This window comes from Festucalex cinctus, chromosome 19, assembly GCF_051991245.1.
Source record: "Festucalex cinctus isolate MCC-2025b chromosome 19, RoL_Fcin_1.0, whole genome shotgun sequence".
NCBI lineage: Eukaryota > Metazoa > Chordata > Actinopteri > Syngnathiformes > Syngnathidae > Festucalex > Festucalex cinctus.
The window spans coordinates 2,288,727-2,307,439 of NC_135429.1; the positions used below are offsets into that span (position 1 = coordinate 2,288,727).

At 39.1% G+C, this 18,713-nt stretch overlaps 1 protein-coding gene across 3 annotated transcripts in view; it reads left to right on the forward strand.

The window, feature by feature from the left end:
* gabbr1b (gamma-aminobutyric acid (GABA) B receptor, 1b) overlaps window positions 1-18,713 on the forward strand; it is a 108,372-nt gene that overhangs the window by 43,792 nt on the left and 45,867 nt on the right. For 2 of the 3 annotated variants that reach the window (XM_077507748.1, XM_077507747.1), the window contains exons 7-8: window positions 8,124-8,290; window positions 13,814-13,948. In XM_077507748.1, the coding sequence (XP_077363874.1) occupies window positions 8,124-8,290; window positions 13,814-13,948 (302 nt within the window). Of the gene's footprint in view, window positions 1-7,767; window positions 8,050-8,123; window positions 8,291-13,813; window positions 13,949-18,713 lie in introns of those variants that run through there. The other variant, XM_077507749.1, reaches the window with a different exon arrangement.

Genomic DNA, 18,713 nt, shown 5'->3' on the forward strand with positions numbered 1-18,713 from the left:
GAAAGAAGTATAAATTTGTATCTGTAAGTCGTAATTTACCTGTAAAAAAAAAAAAGTGTACATAAAAATAATAAATGTAGCTGGAGAAAAAAAAAATTGTACCTGTAAAAAAGAAAATGTACTAAAAAAGAAAATGTATGGAAAAATAATATGTACCTGGAAAAAAAAATAAATAAAAATGTTGTACCTGTAGAAAGAAGTATAAATTTGTATATGTAAGTCGTAATTTACCTGTTAAAAAAAAAAAAAAAATGTAGCTGGAGAAAAAAAAATTGTACCTCTAAAAAAGAAAATGTATGGAAAAAAAATGTACCTGTAAAAAAAACTAAATAAAAATGTTGTACCTGTAGAAAGAAGTGCAAATTTTGTATCTGTAAAAGTCATGATTTGTACCTGTAGAAATGACAACTTGTAGTGAAAGAAGTCACCAGTAGGAGTCACGAGTGCTTTTTTTTTTTCTGCTGCTGCCCAGTCATGTGACTTTTGCACCAAATTTCTCGCTACAGATTTGTGCTCGTCGAGGTCAGTGATTTGTAATCGAAGCCGTTTTGCAGTTGACTATACTATTGTAAGATTATGCTAACACTAAGAAGGATTTTGAAGTACGGCATACTGAAGTTAGTTGGAATGAGGTAGTCTGGGTTTTCTTACCATGGCAATTGTGAAAAGGCTTTTTTGAAGATAAATTAGATTTTTTGCAGTAGTCTAGAAGCATAACGAATTTGTGGTGAGGTTTTATAAGACAATATTATTATTATTATTATTATTATTATTATTATTATTATTAATACCATCTATCCATCCATCCATTTCCTTAACCGCTTTTCCTCACTAGGGTTGCGGGGATGCTGGAGCCTATCCCAGCTGGCTTCGGGCAGTAGGCGGGGCACACATTTCATTTTATTTCAATGCACTTTTCATCACGCACCAAGTTAAAAGCATGTTAAGTGTCAAATGAAAATATAAACTTCACAGATCAATAAATAGCACGTCAGCATCTACTTTTCGAATAAACACGTTTTTTGGCCGACTGCGAAAGAGTCCAGCCTGTGTGCAGACCTTAGCTGGATGGGAAAGGCTGTTTGAGAGGCGAGATGCAGCCGAGCAGAAGGCTTGTGCTCCCATGGCGCAGAGCTTGGTGGTGGGAGGTTGCCTGCACATCTGCGAAGTCGTGGAGTGGAAGTGGAGGTGTGCGTCCGCTGAGGCATTTATGGATGAGCAGTACAATTTTGTAATTGATCCAGAATGATACGGGGAGCTTGTCCAGTGAGTAAAAGATGAAAGTTATGAGCTCATATTTACAGACTCTCATAAGGACTGCCAGCGCTGTTTTGGATGTATTGCAGCTTGCCAGGAATGCCAGTGAGGAGCCAATTCCATAGAACAGTGCGTGTGCAATGTCTGTTTACCCGTATATTGTCTCTTTTTTTTTTTCTTTTTTTTTCCTGGGTATTCATATGACAAATGCCAAGCAAAACTTATCATTCAGTTGAGGGTAAAGGTAAAGTTTCCCCACGTCAGGTCAAGTTTCCCCACATCAGGTCAAGTTTCCCCACGTCAGATCAAGTTTCCCCACATCAGGTCAAGTTTCCCCACGTCCAAGTCAAGTTTCCCCACGTCAAGTTTCCCCACCTCAAGTTTCCCCACCTCAAGTTTCCCCACGTCCAAGTCAAGTTTCCCCACGTCCAAGTCAATTTTCCCCACGTCAATTTTCCCCACGTCAAGTTTCCCCACCTCAAGTTTCCCCACCTCAAGTTTCCCCACGTCCAAGTCAAGTTTCCCCACGTCCAAGTCAAGTTTCCCCACCTCAAGTTTCCCCACCTCAAGTTTCTCCACCTCAAGTTTCCCCACCTCAAGTTTCCCCACCTCAAGTTTCCCCACGTCCAAGTCAAGTTTCCCCACGTCCAAGTCAATTTTCCCCACGTCAAGTTTCCCCACCTCAAGTTTCCCCACCTCAAGTTTCCCCACGTCAGGTAAAGTTTCCCCACATCAGGTCAAGTTTCCCCACGTCAGGTCAAGTTTCCCCACATCAGGTCAAGTTTCCCCACGTCAGGTCACGTTTCCCTACGTCCAAGTCAAGTTTCCCCACGTCCAAGTCAAGTTTCCCCACGTCCAAGTCAAGTTTCCCCACGTCCAAGTCAAGTTTCTCCACGTCCAAGTCAAGTTTCTCCACGTCCAAGTCAAGTTTCCCCACGTCCAGGTCAAGTTTCCCCACGTCCAAGTCAAGTTTCCCCACGTCCAAGTCAAGTTTCCCCACGTCCAAGTCAAGTTTCTCCACGTCCAAGTCAAGTTTCCCCACGTCCAAGTCAAGTTTCCCCACGTCCAAGTCAAGTTTCTCCACGTCCAAGTCAAGTTTCTCCACGTCCAAGTCAAGTTTCCCCACGTCCAGGTCAAGTTTCCCCACGTCCAAGTCAAGTTTCCCCACGTCCAAGTCAAGTTTCCCCACGTCCAAGTCAAGTTTCTCCACGTCCAAGTCAAGTTTCTCCACGTCCAGGTCAAGTTTCCCCACGTCCAAGTCAAGTTTCCCCACGTCCAAGTCAAGTTTCCCCACGTCCAAGTCAAGTTTCTCCACGTCCAAGTCAAGTTTCTCCACGTCCAGGTCAAGTTTCTCCACGTCCAGGTCAAGTTTCTCCACGTCCAGGTCAAGTTTCCCCACGTCCAGGTCAAGTTTCCCCACGTCCAGGTCAAGTTTCCCCACGTCCAAGTCAAGTTTCCCCACGTCCAGGTCAAGTTTCCCCACGTCCAGGTCAAGTTTCCCCACGTCCAAGTCAAGTTTCCCCACGTCCAAGTCAAGTTTCTCCACGTCCAAGTCAAGTTTCTCCACGTCCAGGTCAAGTTTCTCCACGTCCAGGTCAAGTTTCTCCACGTCCAGGTCAAGTTTCCCCACGTCCAGGTCAAGTTTCCCCACGTCCAGGTCAAGTTTCCCCACGTCCAAGTCAAGTTTCCCCACCTCAAGTTTCCCCACCTCAAAGTTCCCCACGTCCAAGTCAAGTTTCCCCACCTCAAGTTTCCCCAGGTCAAGTTTCCCCACGTCAGGTCAAGTTTCCCCACGTCAGGTCAAGTTTCCCCACGTCCAAGTCAAGTTTCCCCATGTCAGGTCAAGTTTCCCCATGTCAGGTCAAGTTTCCCCACGTCAGGTCAAGTTTCCCCACGTCAGGTCAAGTTTCCCCACGTCAGGCCAAGTTTCCCCACGTCAGGTCAAGTTTCCCCACGTCAGGTCAAGTTTCCCCACGTCCAAGTCAAGTTTCCCCATGTCAGGTCAAGTTTCCCCACGTCAGGTCAAGTTTCCCCACGTCAGGTCAAGTTTCCCCACGTCCAGGTCAAGTTTCCCCACGTCCAGGTCAAGTTTCCCCACGTCCAAGTCAAGTTTCCCCACCTCAAGTTTTCCCACGTCAGGTCAAGTTTTTGCAGTTTTTTTTTTTTTTTTTTTTTTGTGGAAAACCTGCTAACGACCAGGTTAGGTTGACGGACGATGTTGCTATGGTAACTGACCGAGAGTTTAAATGAAGTAAATGAAGTACCATTTGATTCCATTCCATTTCCTTCCATGGTAATGACAGTTTAACCTTGGAAAACATTATTTCTATTTGCATTACGTCTTATTGGTTGCAGTGTTTCAAATCCAGACAAATTGGAGGTCAACCAGCATCTTGATTCTGTCTTTTACCGTGAAAATTAATACTGAAGAAACATTAGTTTACATTAAAAAAAATCTTTGCTGATGACACTTTAAAAAGCGTCTGCTTTAGTATCTATATTTGGAGGAATTGGCTGGAAAAACTCCAAATTGATTTCCAGAAGCATCCGCCTTTGTCTGCCGTGTCCTTGGAAAGCAAGTGAAAGCGACTGTATGCAGAGCAGCCTTCTCCGAAGTCACAGCAATAAAGCAGATATACGGTACGCGTCCCTTCTATTGCACGGATAATCAAAATGCATGGAAGAGGCGCGCGCAGATACATATCGACCCACGTAAGAAAATGAAAAGCAGCCAGGTAGAGAGTTTGCCTGCGAGCGAAACGGGAACGCAAAGCATGATGGAAAACGTAACTATTATACCATAAGCAAGATTCGTATTCTGTTCATTTTCCGTATGTGTTGGAAGTGGAGGTGTTGAGTTCGAAATCTCTTGACTGTGCCAAATCACATGAAAATCACCATAAACGTCCAATCCATTGCTGATGACGATTCCGCGTCGGCGTCGAGTGACATTCGCTTGATCTCGTTACGCCTTCATGCAACAGAAAAAACTCATTCAAATAGTAATTTTCTTGCACAATTTTTGTGCGCAATTAACTAGTTTAGGGCGGCATAAGAGTAAGAGTTTTATTTATTTTTTTTTATTTTTTTTGTTTTTATTTTTATTATTATTATTTTTTAAGGGCATAGAAGTGTTTATCATATGTAACTATAATTGCAATTTTACTGTAACATTAGCACTGGTTAGCACAAATTACAATCATGCCGACAATCGGAATCATCATCAGAAAGTAATAAAAAAACAAAACAACTCTTGATCTTTTACTTTGGCATCATCTTCTGGCAACAAACTATGTTGACGTTAGTAGAGGAGCTTTCTTTAGACAAAAGTAGTTGCTTTGCTGCCATCTTGTGTCATCTTGAGGCTAAGCAACTACGGTTTGAGGTGTGTTGAGTCAAAAGTAGTGATTTGGTGCATTGCGGCAACTTGGCGCTGTTGAACTAAATTGAAGTGAGTTTTCATTTTAGACAAAAGTAGTACTTTGCAACCATATTAAGATTTTTTGGAGGGGGGGGGGGGGTGGGGGTGGTTGTGACTTTAATCCAGCATTGCCATTGTGGATGGCAATGCTGGATTCTTATTTATTTAGTTTCCATGTTTATTATTCTTCTCTTCACCCCTTTTGGTGCTTGACCGTTCTTGACGAACGTGTACCTAGCTAGCATGACAACCAAAACATTTCAGAGGAAATCCTTTGAACGTTTTCGTGGCAAAGAGGACAGTTATAACGAATACTCGCATTCACAATCAATCTCCATCGGAAAATTAGCTTTATGTATGTAGCCACAAGTCCGAATATGATCGATGGAAACGACGTGTCACGTTAGCGCCAGTTGAGCAGCTGTGCTGACTCGGTAATGGGGGTTATATTAATGTTTGAAGTAACGCTGCATAAAATCAGTCTCTGTGAGAGCCTCCAAACATTTAGATGACTTTTTTACTTTTTTTTTTTTAATGGCCAGGAATGAAGATTAAAACTTAACTGGTACAGAAGCATAAATCAAGCATAATTATTTTTATTTTATTTTTTTTAAAAGGTAACTGTTCCAACAGATATGGTTTAAATGTTTTTTATTTTTTATTTTTTTTAAAACTATTTTACACCATAAACTGCACTGTATACTGTTTACCATAAATAGAAAAGTTTAGAAATAGACACGGTTTTATTTAGATATCCTATCTACAATGATGAAAAACAAAATGCAAACATTTCTTTTTTTAAAATTCAACAGTTCTGCGCACTACTTTCCTCTTTTCTTCACCAGCTTTACCACTTGCACTTGCTTTCTTTGGACCCACGATTAGGGGCTAATACATGATGCAAAACTTATAAAAAAAAAAAAAAAGATTTGCGGAAATAAGAATGAACGAACTCTGAACGCGAATGTGCTAACGGAGAAAGCATCCGAATTAGCTCGGCTCCCGAGTGAGTCGCGTTCAGATGCGCTTTTTGGACGGGTTCCGAGACATAAAATTCTGGAATTTTCTCGTTGAAAACCGATTTGGTTGAGAACAGAAGCGTTGGAAAACCGAGATTTGACTGTATACGTTTTTTTTTTTATATCAATCTATTGCTCCATCTTCTGATCGAATCGGTTGTTTTTTTGTTTTTTTTTCATCGTATGAAAAATCCTGATTGTGTCAAGTCTACTATAATGTAAAAGTTTTAGGGAAGGGGCAGGAGTAGGTTTTACTTATTCCGACATTTTATTTTAGCTTAATGTCGTGTATAAAAAAAAAAAAAGTATTCATTCCCTCAGCTGGATATGTGGAGTAACATCCAAAAATATAAAGACTGGTGAGGAAAACCATCACTGTGCAAAAGTGCTGTGAGAGATGCAACAAGTCAGTGCGGGACGACACGCTGAGACGGACGTGAAATAAATAATGGCGGTGAAATGGCGGCCCGTCGGGTTCATCTTAATGAAGCTGACAAATATAAATGCGTCCGATCTCCTCTGGGCGAGGATTGATTCATGAGGAGCATTTAATCGAATCGGGGTGAAAAATACACCGATTTGGTATGTCGGGTAGCGACGGCAAGAAGGTGGGCGGGGGGGTCGTGAGGGCGCACAGTGGGAGGGGATTGGAAGGTGGAAGATAAATGAGCCGGGCTGCGTTATGGGATTGCAAATTCAAAGTGGTTTGTGAAACCGAGAGAACATCCCCTCCTCCTCCTCTCCCTCCTCCTCCTCCTCTTCCTCGCCTCTCACGCGCTCCCACACGCGGCTGCTGCAGTCAAACCTCCGTCGGACACGGCGAGTCGAGTCGAGTCGAGCTCCCGTCCTCTTCTCCCCGTCTTTTTCCTCCACAATCGGGATACTTTTCCGTTTTGGACGCACGGTCGAGTCGAGTCGCGTCGCGTCCCCGCTCAATCTTACTTGGCTCCCTCCGAATGGAAAGCGACAGATGATGCTCGTGCACTGCGGCGCTGTCGTAATGCGCCTTTGGACCGGAAAGCGGAGAATGTAGGCGGGCTGAGCAACCAAGGCAGAGCGAATCGGAGCGGAGCGGAATTAGACTCTTGATTCTTCGTGATGGGTTTTCTTCATATGTGTCAATGGGGGGGGGGGATTTGATTCTTAAAAACGAGAACATTTCAGACGTCTGAAAATCTGGACTTCATATCCAAGTTGGGACGAACTCCATCTTGCTCTTTTCTCTGGAATTTCTTAACAGTTTAGCTATTGGCTAACTTTGAGTCACCTGTTTTGTTCGATTTAGACGAAAAAGTTAACTTATTGTGACTAATTAGTATCTATCTCTCTCTATCTATCTCTATATCTATCTCTCTCTCTATCTCTATCTAACTCTATCTAACTCTATCTATCTCTATCTCTATCTCTCTCTCTCTATCTATATCTATCTCTCTATCTCTATCTCTATCTCTCTCTATCTCTCTCTCTATCTCTCTCTCTATCTCTCTCTCTATCTCTCTCTCTATCTCTCTATCTATCTCTCTATCTATCTCTCTATCTCTCTCTCTATCTCTCTATCTCTCTATCTCTCTCTCTCTCTCTCTATCTCTCTATCTCTCTATCTATCTCTCTATCTCTCTATCTCTCTATCTATCTCTCTCTATCTATCTATCTCTCTATCTATCTCTCTATCTCTCTATCTCTCTATCTATCTCTCTATCTCTCTATCTCTCTCTCTCTCTCTCTATCTCTCTATCTCTCTATCTATCTCTCTATCTCTCTATCTCTCTATCTATCTCTCTCTATCTATCTATCTCTCTATCTATCTCTCTATCTCTCTATCTCTCTCTCTATCTCTCTATCTCTCTATCTCTCTATCTATCTCTCTCTATCTATCTCTCTCTCTCTATCTCTCTCTCTATCTCTCTCTCTATCTCTCTATCTATCTCTCTATCTCTCTATCTCTCTATCTCTCTATCTATCTCTCTATCTCTCTATCTCTCTATCTCTCTATCTCTCTATCTCTCTATCTCTCTATCTCTCTATCTCTCTATCTATCTCTCTATCTCTCTATCTATCTCTCTATCTCTCTATCTCTCTCTCTCTCTACCATTCCATCCATCCATCCATCCATCCGAAAAGGAATAAGTAAATGAAAAAGTGTCTGTCAGTAAAATAGTCTTGCAAATGTCAACCCATCTCCGAGGGCAAATCAGATGCGTTCACGTAAATTAATTTTTCCGGCCTACTCGCACACGACACGCCGCGGGCTCCAAAGTTGCGGTCGAATCAACTTTCCCGAGTGGCCGTGAGCCCGAAGCGCAGGTCCTCCGACAGCATGGCTCGGCTCGGGCAAAGCGGCTCTCGCAGCAGGTCCGCCCCCGGCTCGCGTCTGACCCTGACCCCGACGCTGACCCTGGCTGTGCTCCTGCTGTGCCCCTCCCCAGCTCTCGGAAAGAAGAAGCTGTACATCGGAGCGCTCTTCCCGATGAGCGGAGGCTGGCCCGGAGGGCAAGCCTGCCTTCCTGCCGCCAAGATGGCCTTGGCTCTGGTGAATGAGAGGGCCGATATTCTTCCAGACTACGAGCTGGAGTTAATCCATTATGACAGCATGGTGAGTAACTTGACATCTTTTCTACTGTTGCATCTGAACGACTGTACATGCCACCTGGTTTGGTCAACAACATTGATGAGACATTCCTTGATGGTCATTTTTAGAATTCGCACTGTGTGAATATAGAAATAACTGACAACACTATTGGTGATTTTAGCTTTAGCGACAGTTGCTTGTACTCAACCGACAGGTAAACGAGAAACACCTGTGGCTCAAGCTACATTCTTGATCTGGTGTTCCCATCTCTGACACTAGTTAATTGTACATGTACATACATACATATATATATATATATATAGATACATCAAAGAAAAGTAAGTAAATAAATAGACCGCCCCCTCATTTGAATAACATTTCGACTTGGCAGTACGCACCAAAACTAACAAAATACAAATTAAATAAATTAAATTAAATATTTTTTTTTAAAATATTTCCATTTATATTAATTTTTTTTATATAATTTTTGAGTAAAAAAAATTTTTTCTATTTTTTTTTATTTTCACTTTATTTATTTAGTCATTTATTTATTTATTTTGAATTTTGGCCGTTTTGGTACTCGAATACAAACACGCAGTTAAATGCAGTGCGACATGCTCCTGCTTTTAAAAGCGATTCGTTCGAGTTGCTCTCCAAATGCCACGAGGCGAGCAGGGTGTTGGATGGCGTTAGATGTAGATTGGCATGACAACAGTAACCTTGGTAACGTCACTTCAAACAAACACCATTTATGCCTCTGAGATTGAATAAAAACCGAGTATCAAGATCACGCAATCACGGCGGTGGGTGTTTGTTGACGGTGGAACGTAACACTGAGCTCATGTAAAAAAAACAAAAAAAAATACTGGCTGCTCCTGCACCTGACCAGTTGCACTCAACACTATTACCAAAGATTCATCAATGCAACCAAGCCTGTGTCATCACATCAGGCAGTAAACCGGGCAGAGAATTTCTCACGTTCATGAGATCCGCCGAAAAGATGATCAAATGTATGTCAGCCTCGAGGTATGACATACAACCTATAGCATCTCCATTTAAATGTGCTGGTGATTTCCCCAGAGTGGTGCAGTGCAAGCGGTTTGACTGATTGACAGACTAATCCTTCAATCTTGACAATACGACAATTCAGTGTCGTGCACATGCGCTGCATGGTTCCCCCTCAATACTTACCTGAAATTCCGCCATGTCTAAATACACCCGAGTTCATTTTAAAACAATGCAACATAAGCGCAAATAATGCATTGTATGGAAAGTAGAATATCAACTGTAATAAGACTTAGAAAAATATCGACGCTAAAGCAGCACTGCAAAAACTGAACAGTGGGGATTACTGTACAATATCATAGCCCCAGTAACTCATTCTAACCCAAAAACGTGTAACGTTTTTTTTTTTTAATACTTTGTCCTTCACTACCAAAAATGGATTTACACGTTTTTTGTTGTTTTTTTTCTTTGCATTTTGCAGAAGGCTTTGATGCAGGTTCTGACATGAAGAGGTGGCTTAACGTAAATGTAGCTATTACAAAAAACGTCCAGAAGGTGGAAGCATTTATTTATTTATTTATTTTTTAAATAGCAATAGAACACAATATTCTGTGGACCTTGCAAAATCAGCCAAAATTAAGTCAAACAGCCAAGGGCGAAGGGCTGTCAAGACTTCTTAGCGACCTTGCTGCCATTTATTCGGCAACTCCAAGAATGCTTTTCAGTTATTTTGTTAGTTTTCGTTCACTATAATAACCTTGTTTCCAAATCACTTTTTGTGGCACGTTTTGCCTCAGGAAAAGAAAAAGCTGCCGAATAATTGCAAACACCTTGTGTTGATCTCCTTAAGCCACACCCTCTCTCATTACATTACACACCACCTGATATGTTTAAGTCCAATAAGCATTCAAGTTTATTTCATTAATTATTCAGACTGCCCACCATGCCTAGCCTGCATTTATTTATTTTATTTTATTTATTTATGTATTATTTTTCATGCTTAATTTCTTAGAGGGAGCCATCCCAAAGGGATCAATAAAGTCAAGTCTAAATCTTTTTTTTTTTTTTGTATTCATTTGTATATTTTCGGCGTAACCCGCCTACTGCCCAAAGCCAGCTGGGATAGGCTCCAGCAACCCTGTGACTCTTGTGAGTGACATTTTTTGGCAATTTCATGGACATGGTCATTTTGGGCCTCTCTTCTGCTTTTTGGGGACATTTTGTGCCCCCCAACCCCCCTCCCCCACCCCCTTTTTTTTTTTTTTGACTTTTTTTTTTTTTTTTTTCCTGCCTTTTTGCTATCAGTTTCAGACACTTCTGGCAATTTTGTGGACATTTTCTTGTGGCTTTCATGATTTCTTCTTTTGTATTTGGACATTTTATAGTCCATGTTTGCTGAAATGTATAGCAGAAATTTCATTCAGTTTTAACCAAGGTTAAATGTATGTTCCATTGCGCAGTGTTTACGATTGAATGAATCTACAAAAGCAAATGAACGAATCTTGAAATCATTGTCGAGACTTGACGGATGAGACTCGAGTTTTGCGGAGGTCCCACGCGATATTTTGTACTGTCAGGATGGCAGTTTTTTTTTTTTTTTTTTTTTTTTTGGGGGAAGGGGTTTGCCCTTCTCATTCAATCATTTGTAAGAGCTTTATCTCTGCAGCGCTGGTGATTATCACTCAGCCAAATTGATAAGATGAGCGTGGCCTGCTCTGTATTCTCGCTCTTCTGCTCTCGTTTTGATGAATGGAGAACAGCCACAAAGCGAGATGGGATCATTATATAATGCTTTTTTCCCTTTTTCTTTTTTTCTTTTTTTTCTTTTTTTTCCTTTTTTTTCCTTTTTTTTTTTCTTTGTTTTTTCTTTTTTCCCTTTTCCCCCTTTTTTTCTTTTCCTTTTTTTCCTTTTTTCCCCTTTTTTTCTTTTCCTTTTTTTTCCTTTTTTCCCCTTTTCCTTTTTTTTCTTTTTTTTCCTTTTTTTTCTTTTCCTTTTTTTTCTTTTTTCCCTTTTCCCCCTTTTTTTCTTTTCCTTTTTTTCCTTTTTTCCCCTTTTTTTCTTTTCCTTTTTTTCCTTTTTTCCCCTTTTTTTCTTTTCCTTTTTTTCCTTTTTTCCCTTATTCCCCCTTTTCCTTTTTTTGCTTTTTTTCCCTTTTTTCCCCTTTTATTCTTTTCCTTTGTTTTCTTTTTTTCCCTATTCCCCCCCCCCCCCCTTTTTTTTTCTTTTTTTTCTTTCTTTTTTTTTCTTTTTTTTTTTTTTTCCAAGGGGGGGAAAAAAAAGTTGGGCACCTCTCCAGTTTTGGATCATGCTAAGATCTGAATTCTCATCACAAAAGATCTGAAAAAAAACCCTGATGATTAATTGGCAAAAACTGTCAAAGGTGCAAGCCTGCTGGTATGTTTGACCGTCCTTTTGACGAGGTAACATCCCATCACAGCAGCTAATGTCAGGTGTCCAGGGACTGGTCTTTAATCAAGCCGAGATTGATTAATATGCTGCATCTGGGTGATTATAATTTTATGAATCATTTTCTACAGATTTGTGTGTGTGTGTGTGTGTGTGTCATGCCGAGTCTGCATGACATTTTCGTGTGCATATTTAACCAGTGTTGGTATGCATAATACGATCTATTTGCTGATGAATGGCGTACATACCCATGAGTGAGTCTTGGAACCACAGTTTGAAGTAAACCTTTACATATCAAATACAGAATGGTTCATTTCTGACAAAAAAAAAAAAAAAAAGTCCCTGATAATGCATTTTGTTGCTAATTCTTAAAGGGGAAGTCAACTGATCTGAATATATCACTGGATCGCCGCTAGGCCAAGACTTTTGAAGTCGTGAGGCGGCCATATTGCTCCTCCCAAGAAACGTTTCTCGACATACGATCCGATACATCTCAAGAGCTCAGAATTGTTCATTCGGTAGTCTTACCGATTCAACGTTTTATCTTTTTTTTTTTTTTCTTTGTATGTGTGCGTGCGTGTGCATGCAAATATGTATACATTTATACTCATTAATTCACCTAAAACCTCATAAAAATCCCATTACCCTTAACCAGGTACTTCAGAGTCGCCAGAGTCGTGAGGTTCAAATGGTCGGGAGACCAGAGAAAAGGTCAGAAAAGATAAAAAGATAAATCAAAGTGAAATCCAGCACCGACCAAACACTTCCTGCCTTCCCCATGGTTACAAAAACAAGGTCTTAACGCCAACCCCAGAAGCCTCTAAATTCCAACAAATTAACGAGATCTCAAGAGACCAGAGGAAAAACTAAAGAGAGGAAGGAGGGAAGGATGGATGAGGTGGAGTGAGATCCATAGAAACCAGTGCAAACCAAACACCTCTTCAGCTTTAATGATCCAAATGACAAATGAAAATCTCCAAAATTCCCAAGGAGCCGTCAGAAAGTAAAAACCATCTGTGGCTTGCCCTCCTCGACACGATCAAAGGTTAGTACGCCCTTTTTGCATTATCGCTGAAATTGCTTATTGATTTTTCATTTGCCAAAGTTGTAAAATGGAAAGCCAGGCTTTCCATTTTGTATGCGCGGCTCGAGATAATGCGACTTGACTGGTGGGTAAATGTTTTCCGCCGGCCTCCACATAGAAAAATGGAGCCTCCCCTGACGAGGCTGTCAGGACTGAGATGACCTTGAAACATGCCCTCACCTTGCCTCCTTGGTAATGCATGTGGGCTACGTTCAAATGTGAATGGGAGTATTTTTCTCACTATATGTTCAGTAACAGTTGACATATACGTGCTAATTTTCACTCAAATATTATTATTTTTTTTTAAAACAAACAAAAAACCGCCATAGTACAACAGATGAAAAATGCAATTTGATTTAAAATGGTGAATGGAGTGGACTTGTGTAGCACTGTATCCACATCAGACGGTGGTTGATCAATATTCAATATTTTCATTTTCAATTAAGTGTTTTCTTGGATTTTGACTGATTTTTTTTAAGGCCCGCGAAATATTATGTTTTATTGCTATAAAAATATGGAAGATACCAAAAGAGAGGTTAGTCTCTTCTTTTATCAGGGAAAAAAAAAAAAGTATATTCCTATCTGTTTCCGCTGTGCAGCAATTAGCAATAGCTAAGTTTCATCGTTTTTCACAATTCTGCTTAGAACTGTGGGAAAACTGTGGGAGTTTTAACATGGCCGGGTTGATCTCTTATACTCTGCTGCCACTCAACCATTTTCTGCAGTAGAGAGACTGCATCAAAGCCTTCTCTATGCTCTGGCATAAAAAAAATGTATAAATACGTCTTTGGGACACTTAAAACATTTAAAATATGACGTATTTATACGTTTTTGGGAGCTAATGAGTTAATACAAAACGTAATATCAAAAATGCGGGATAAGGGGTAAGTCTATACTTCCTGCTACCCCATTTCAAGCAAGAGGAAGTGTTTATTTTGCCTTTATACTTGTGTTTATATTTCTTTGATTTATTGTATTGATTTTTTTTTGTTTTTTGGAAAAAAACAAAAAAAATCAATCACTGATAGCCGTGCAATTTCTGTGCCAACAGTGCGATCCCGGCGAAGCCACCAAGCTACTTTATGACCTTCTGTACACGGAACCCATCAAGATTGTCCTGATGCCGGGTTGCAGTTCGGTGTCCACACTGGTGGCGGAGGCTGCTCGAATGTGGAACCTCATCGTGGTAAGATTTTGGTGCCCAGGAAATGGGCAGCTCGCACACTTGCGTTTTTTGATCCGTGGAGGCGATCTTTTGAGTGACGCGTCGATATTCAGTCAAGTCAGTAAAGTTAACTACTGCAATATCAAAACATTGGAACGTTACAACCCTCTATAAACACTTGTAACTTGAATGACTAAAGTTACAGCACTTTGGTCTTTGAAGTTACTCCTGACACAAACGTTTAAGCACTTTTTGGATGAAAAAACAAAACAAAACTATAAAATATTCTAGCTCTGATAAGAAGGGAAGACTCATATAGCAGCGAGCCAATGGGAGGATAATAAACATGCCACCGTCTGTATGCATCATTTTAAATTGTTATTGTGATTTTTATTCTCCACACTTTTTTTTTTTTTTTGCCACCTAACAACTCCCACATTCTTATTTGCATTGTTCAAATTTCAACTAGCTTCAAAAATTCACGACTCGAAGGGTTTACGTCTGATTCCGCAATTACATAACATCAACTTTTTCCCCATTCATTTTCAATGAACTTTTCGTAAGTATCATTTTCCACGCCCGTTTCCATATATATAATTTATCATTAGCAGGTGTCTGATACAGCTCGGTGGCACAGTTGGTAAAGCGCGTTGTCCAGTAACCGGGTGGTTAGAATTTCACAATTTATCTCTCAATGTGCTTTCAGCATTCCCGCGCAATTTCTCCAGAAATTGCGCTTAGTCGAGTTTTACGTTTTGAATTGCGATTGCATGTTTGTAAATATTCTTAGCGTAATCAAGTGTCATTTTTTTGTGCAAGCAGAAGAAAGTGTATTACGTAGCTCTTGTTAGAAGTGGTTAATTGAGCGTATTACTCGCATAATTCCACAGTCAATTGTTCTGAGTTTCTATCTCATTCGCGATGTATCATTAATTGTCGTTTCACGCCTTCCAACGTTAACGAGCGCGGCGACGAGTCGCGATGGGAGCTGTTGGCGCTCGCCTGTCGGTGCTCCATGCTTATACCCGCACGTACAGGAAGAAAGAACAAATATACTGATTAACTCATTCACTGCCAGCCCAGTAAAAATGGATCTTTGACGTAGGGCTGCTCGTTTATGGGGAAAAATAATAATCATGATTATTTTTGGCAGAAGTTGAAATCACGATTATTCAAACGGTTATTTATGTTTTGGCACAAAACAAGAAAATGTTTAAGCGTTTAAAAATATTAGGACCAAATTTAAAAAAAAATATATAATTAAGTTTTGGACCAAACATAATTTATAATAATTATATAGATTTATTTATGTTGGCAAAAACATGAAAGTTGGAGTGCAGCGTATGCAATGTGTAGTAAGGCAATATTTTTTTTTGTATTTTTTTTTTTTGGTACAAAACAAGAAAATTTTTAAACATAAAAAACAAATACAAAAAATCTTAAGACAAAATTATTTGAAACACTATATTTATGTAAGTTCCTTTTGGATTTAAAAAAAAAAGAAGATCAAATTAGTTATTTTAAAATAAAAAAAAAAGGTGCAAATGTATAAATTTAAACAACACAATAGCCTTTTTAGTTTATGATTATGCTGATTTTGTAATAGTAGAGTGTAATAATTGAAATTAGAATTGAATTTCCATTAATTGCACCGCCCTACTTTGACGTGTATCGCTGTCAATGGCACTGAATGAGTTAAATTGTTGCATAATTGACATTGAAATTTTTTCCCCCTTTCTTTTTTTAAACCGACTATAGAAAGTACGAAATTACTAATGATGACTGGCCTTTTTCAAAGTATAAAATGAATTCAGTTCAGTTATCATATCTGTGCAGGTTGCACATGACGGGTGCGTTCAGTCGGTCATGCCCCTTTCCTGGCCGGGTCGACTCTATTTTCAATATAGCAATTATGTCATCGTGTTCTTCGGGCAATGCTGGTAAAAGGCGCCCTCTTCCATTTTGCATGCACTCGGCTATTTATATGATCGCGTTGCTCCACTCGTAAGACGGTGACCCATATTCCTTCACCGTTGTCCAACATTGTGACTGAGGTGGCTTGACGGAGGCCGATCCGATGTTGTACGTCAGCTGACAATCTGGCTAACTTGAATTTGCTATTTATTAGGGATGTAACAATAATGGCGATATCGCGATATGAAAACTGCCACAATATCGTCGTCGTCATGTTCACAATATTTCAATGCAACACATCTTTAAAAAAAAAACAAAAAAAGTCAGGCTGATTTCCATTTGTGCAGTTCTAGCACCCTCTGGTGGCTAGTTTTTTTAATTTTTTTTTTTTTTCATTAGGGATGTTTTGGCCCTTCTATGTTGAAAGTCAATGCTAATCGTTAGATGATCGTCGTAACGTGCTTGTGTAGCGAGTCAATTTGTGGAGCAACTCAATGTGGGCTTGCATTAGGTGAGTAAGTGCCTCAATATGAAGTGTTATTAACTCATTCACTGCCAATGACAACTATAGACATCAAAAATCCAAGCAAACAGCCAGTGTTAATTTTGAAAAAATAAAATAAAATAAATAAAATTAAATTAAAATTTTAATAAAAAAAAAAAAAAAGAAATTCAATCTAGTTTTAGTTATAGTCTTCTGACTAAATATAATTAAAGCCTTAGTCATATCTTAGTCACCTGATTGTATTGGAGTTTTAATCCAACTTTAGTCGACAAAAAATAAGGAGCAATTTTAGTCGACTGAATTGACTTCTGGAGGTCGAGACCCAGTTTGTGGTCTCAGTAAGACCAAGACCGATCACTATGCACGATGGTAGCACTTAGCAATGAAATTGTTGTCATTGTTGTTATTAATAACAATGGGGATTAATAACTATGAATGAAAACAATGAATAACTAAAACTAAATTCAAATTTCTTGTCAAAATTTGCACTGGCTGTTTGCTTGGATTTTTGACGTCTATAGTCGTCATTGGCAGTGAATGAGTTAAAGATTGTAGGTAGTTTATATGTATTGCTGTTATGTACAAAAGCACAATATTGAGTTTTTTGTTTGTTTTTTTAGTATGAGCTCATTTTTTTTACAACTAGGTAGTTTATATGTATTGCTGTTATGTACAAAAGCACAATATTGAGTTGTTTTTTGTTTTTTTTTTTAGTATGAGTATGAACTTTTTTTACAATATTGTGACCTTTTTTAAATATCGGCAATCTCCCCACAATATTGTGCTAATTATCCATTCGTGAGTGTCATACCGTGATAATGTATCGTGATATTTGGATATCGTTACTATTTATTCACAGCACCGAAACACGCTTCAACACGAGTATCCGCACCTGCGGTTTAGTTTGGCGACGCCGATTATTCTTCCTGCTAACAACCGGTGGGAGGAGGCCACGGAATCCATAGCAAGCATGGAGAGAATGTGTCAACTCACACAGAGAGGCTACAACTGGCTGCTTCAAACTTGGCAAAGACAGTTGTAATACGTCAACACACCTATTCAAAACTCCTGTGTTTCAATGAGCGGAGAGTTTTTCCCTTTCACCAAGTTGATTAAACTAAATATAATGACATTTTAGGACTTGGTTGAGTTTAAAATAGCACAAATAATGTACAAAGTATATAATAATCTACTCTGCTACAGTATTCAGAAGCGATTTGAAATTAGACACCTAAAACCTAAAACGAGAACAAATATTAAGCTAAGGTGTGTTTCTGTAAGAGGTATCAATTTGTGGAACAATTTTGGTAATGAGCTGAAAAGGTGCAAGTCACTTGCTGAGTTTAAAAAAAAAAATGTTAAAAAGAAAAGTTCAAGAGCATTATTTAAGTCTGATATAAGCTAGTACAATTGTAGCAATGTAAAAAAAAAAAAATGTTCCCGATGTACCAGAATGAGTGTAATGAAAATTGTATATGTATATATCCAAACATCACGATACAATATTATCACGATATGAAGGTGACGATACGATAATTATCACGATTTCGTGGGGGGGTTGGCGATATTTAAAAAGAAAGATCGCAAAAAAAAAAAAGTACAATATTGTGCTTTTGTCCGTAACAACAACGCCTATAAACCACCTACAATCTCTAATAACAATATTGAGGCACTCACTTGTTAATGCAAGCACACATATATTGTTTGACAAGCAAATTCGGTTCCCCTTCATCTGACAATTAGCATAGATTTTAAACATGGAAGGCCAAAACATCCCTCATGAAAATTAAATTGCACTAATAGCAACTAGAGGGTGCTAGAACTGCACAAATGGAAATCAACCTGACTTCTTGAACAGATGTGTTCCTTTTAAATATTGTGAACATGACGATGACGATGTTTTAATATCACGATATCACGATATTGCCCTGATCGTTACATCCCTAATTATTATCGTTTATTTCTATTAATTTTATGTATATACGCTATATGAGCAGGATCATATATTTTCTTTTATTGAAATATAACAACGTATATAATATCATATAAATATATTATATTTATATAAATCTAAATATAATATAATCGTATTATAAATGAAGGACTAGATAAGTTTTCAACTTCTTCCTGCTCCCTTTTGAACATGCAGATTGTTATTGACTGATTTTATGTTTCTTCTATGTTAAAATTGTCTTTTCTGCTGTCTCTCTGTTAGTGTGTTTATGCTGTATGTTCAATAAAGAATCCAAAAAGAAGGAAAAAAAATGCTGCATTCGAGGGAGGTGGGAATTTGTACTGATTATAACAGTTGATTTCATCTTGTCATTAGCCGGCTAACCACATGCGTATTCTCTGTCACTTGTATCG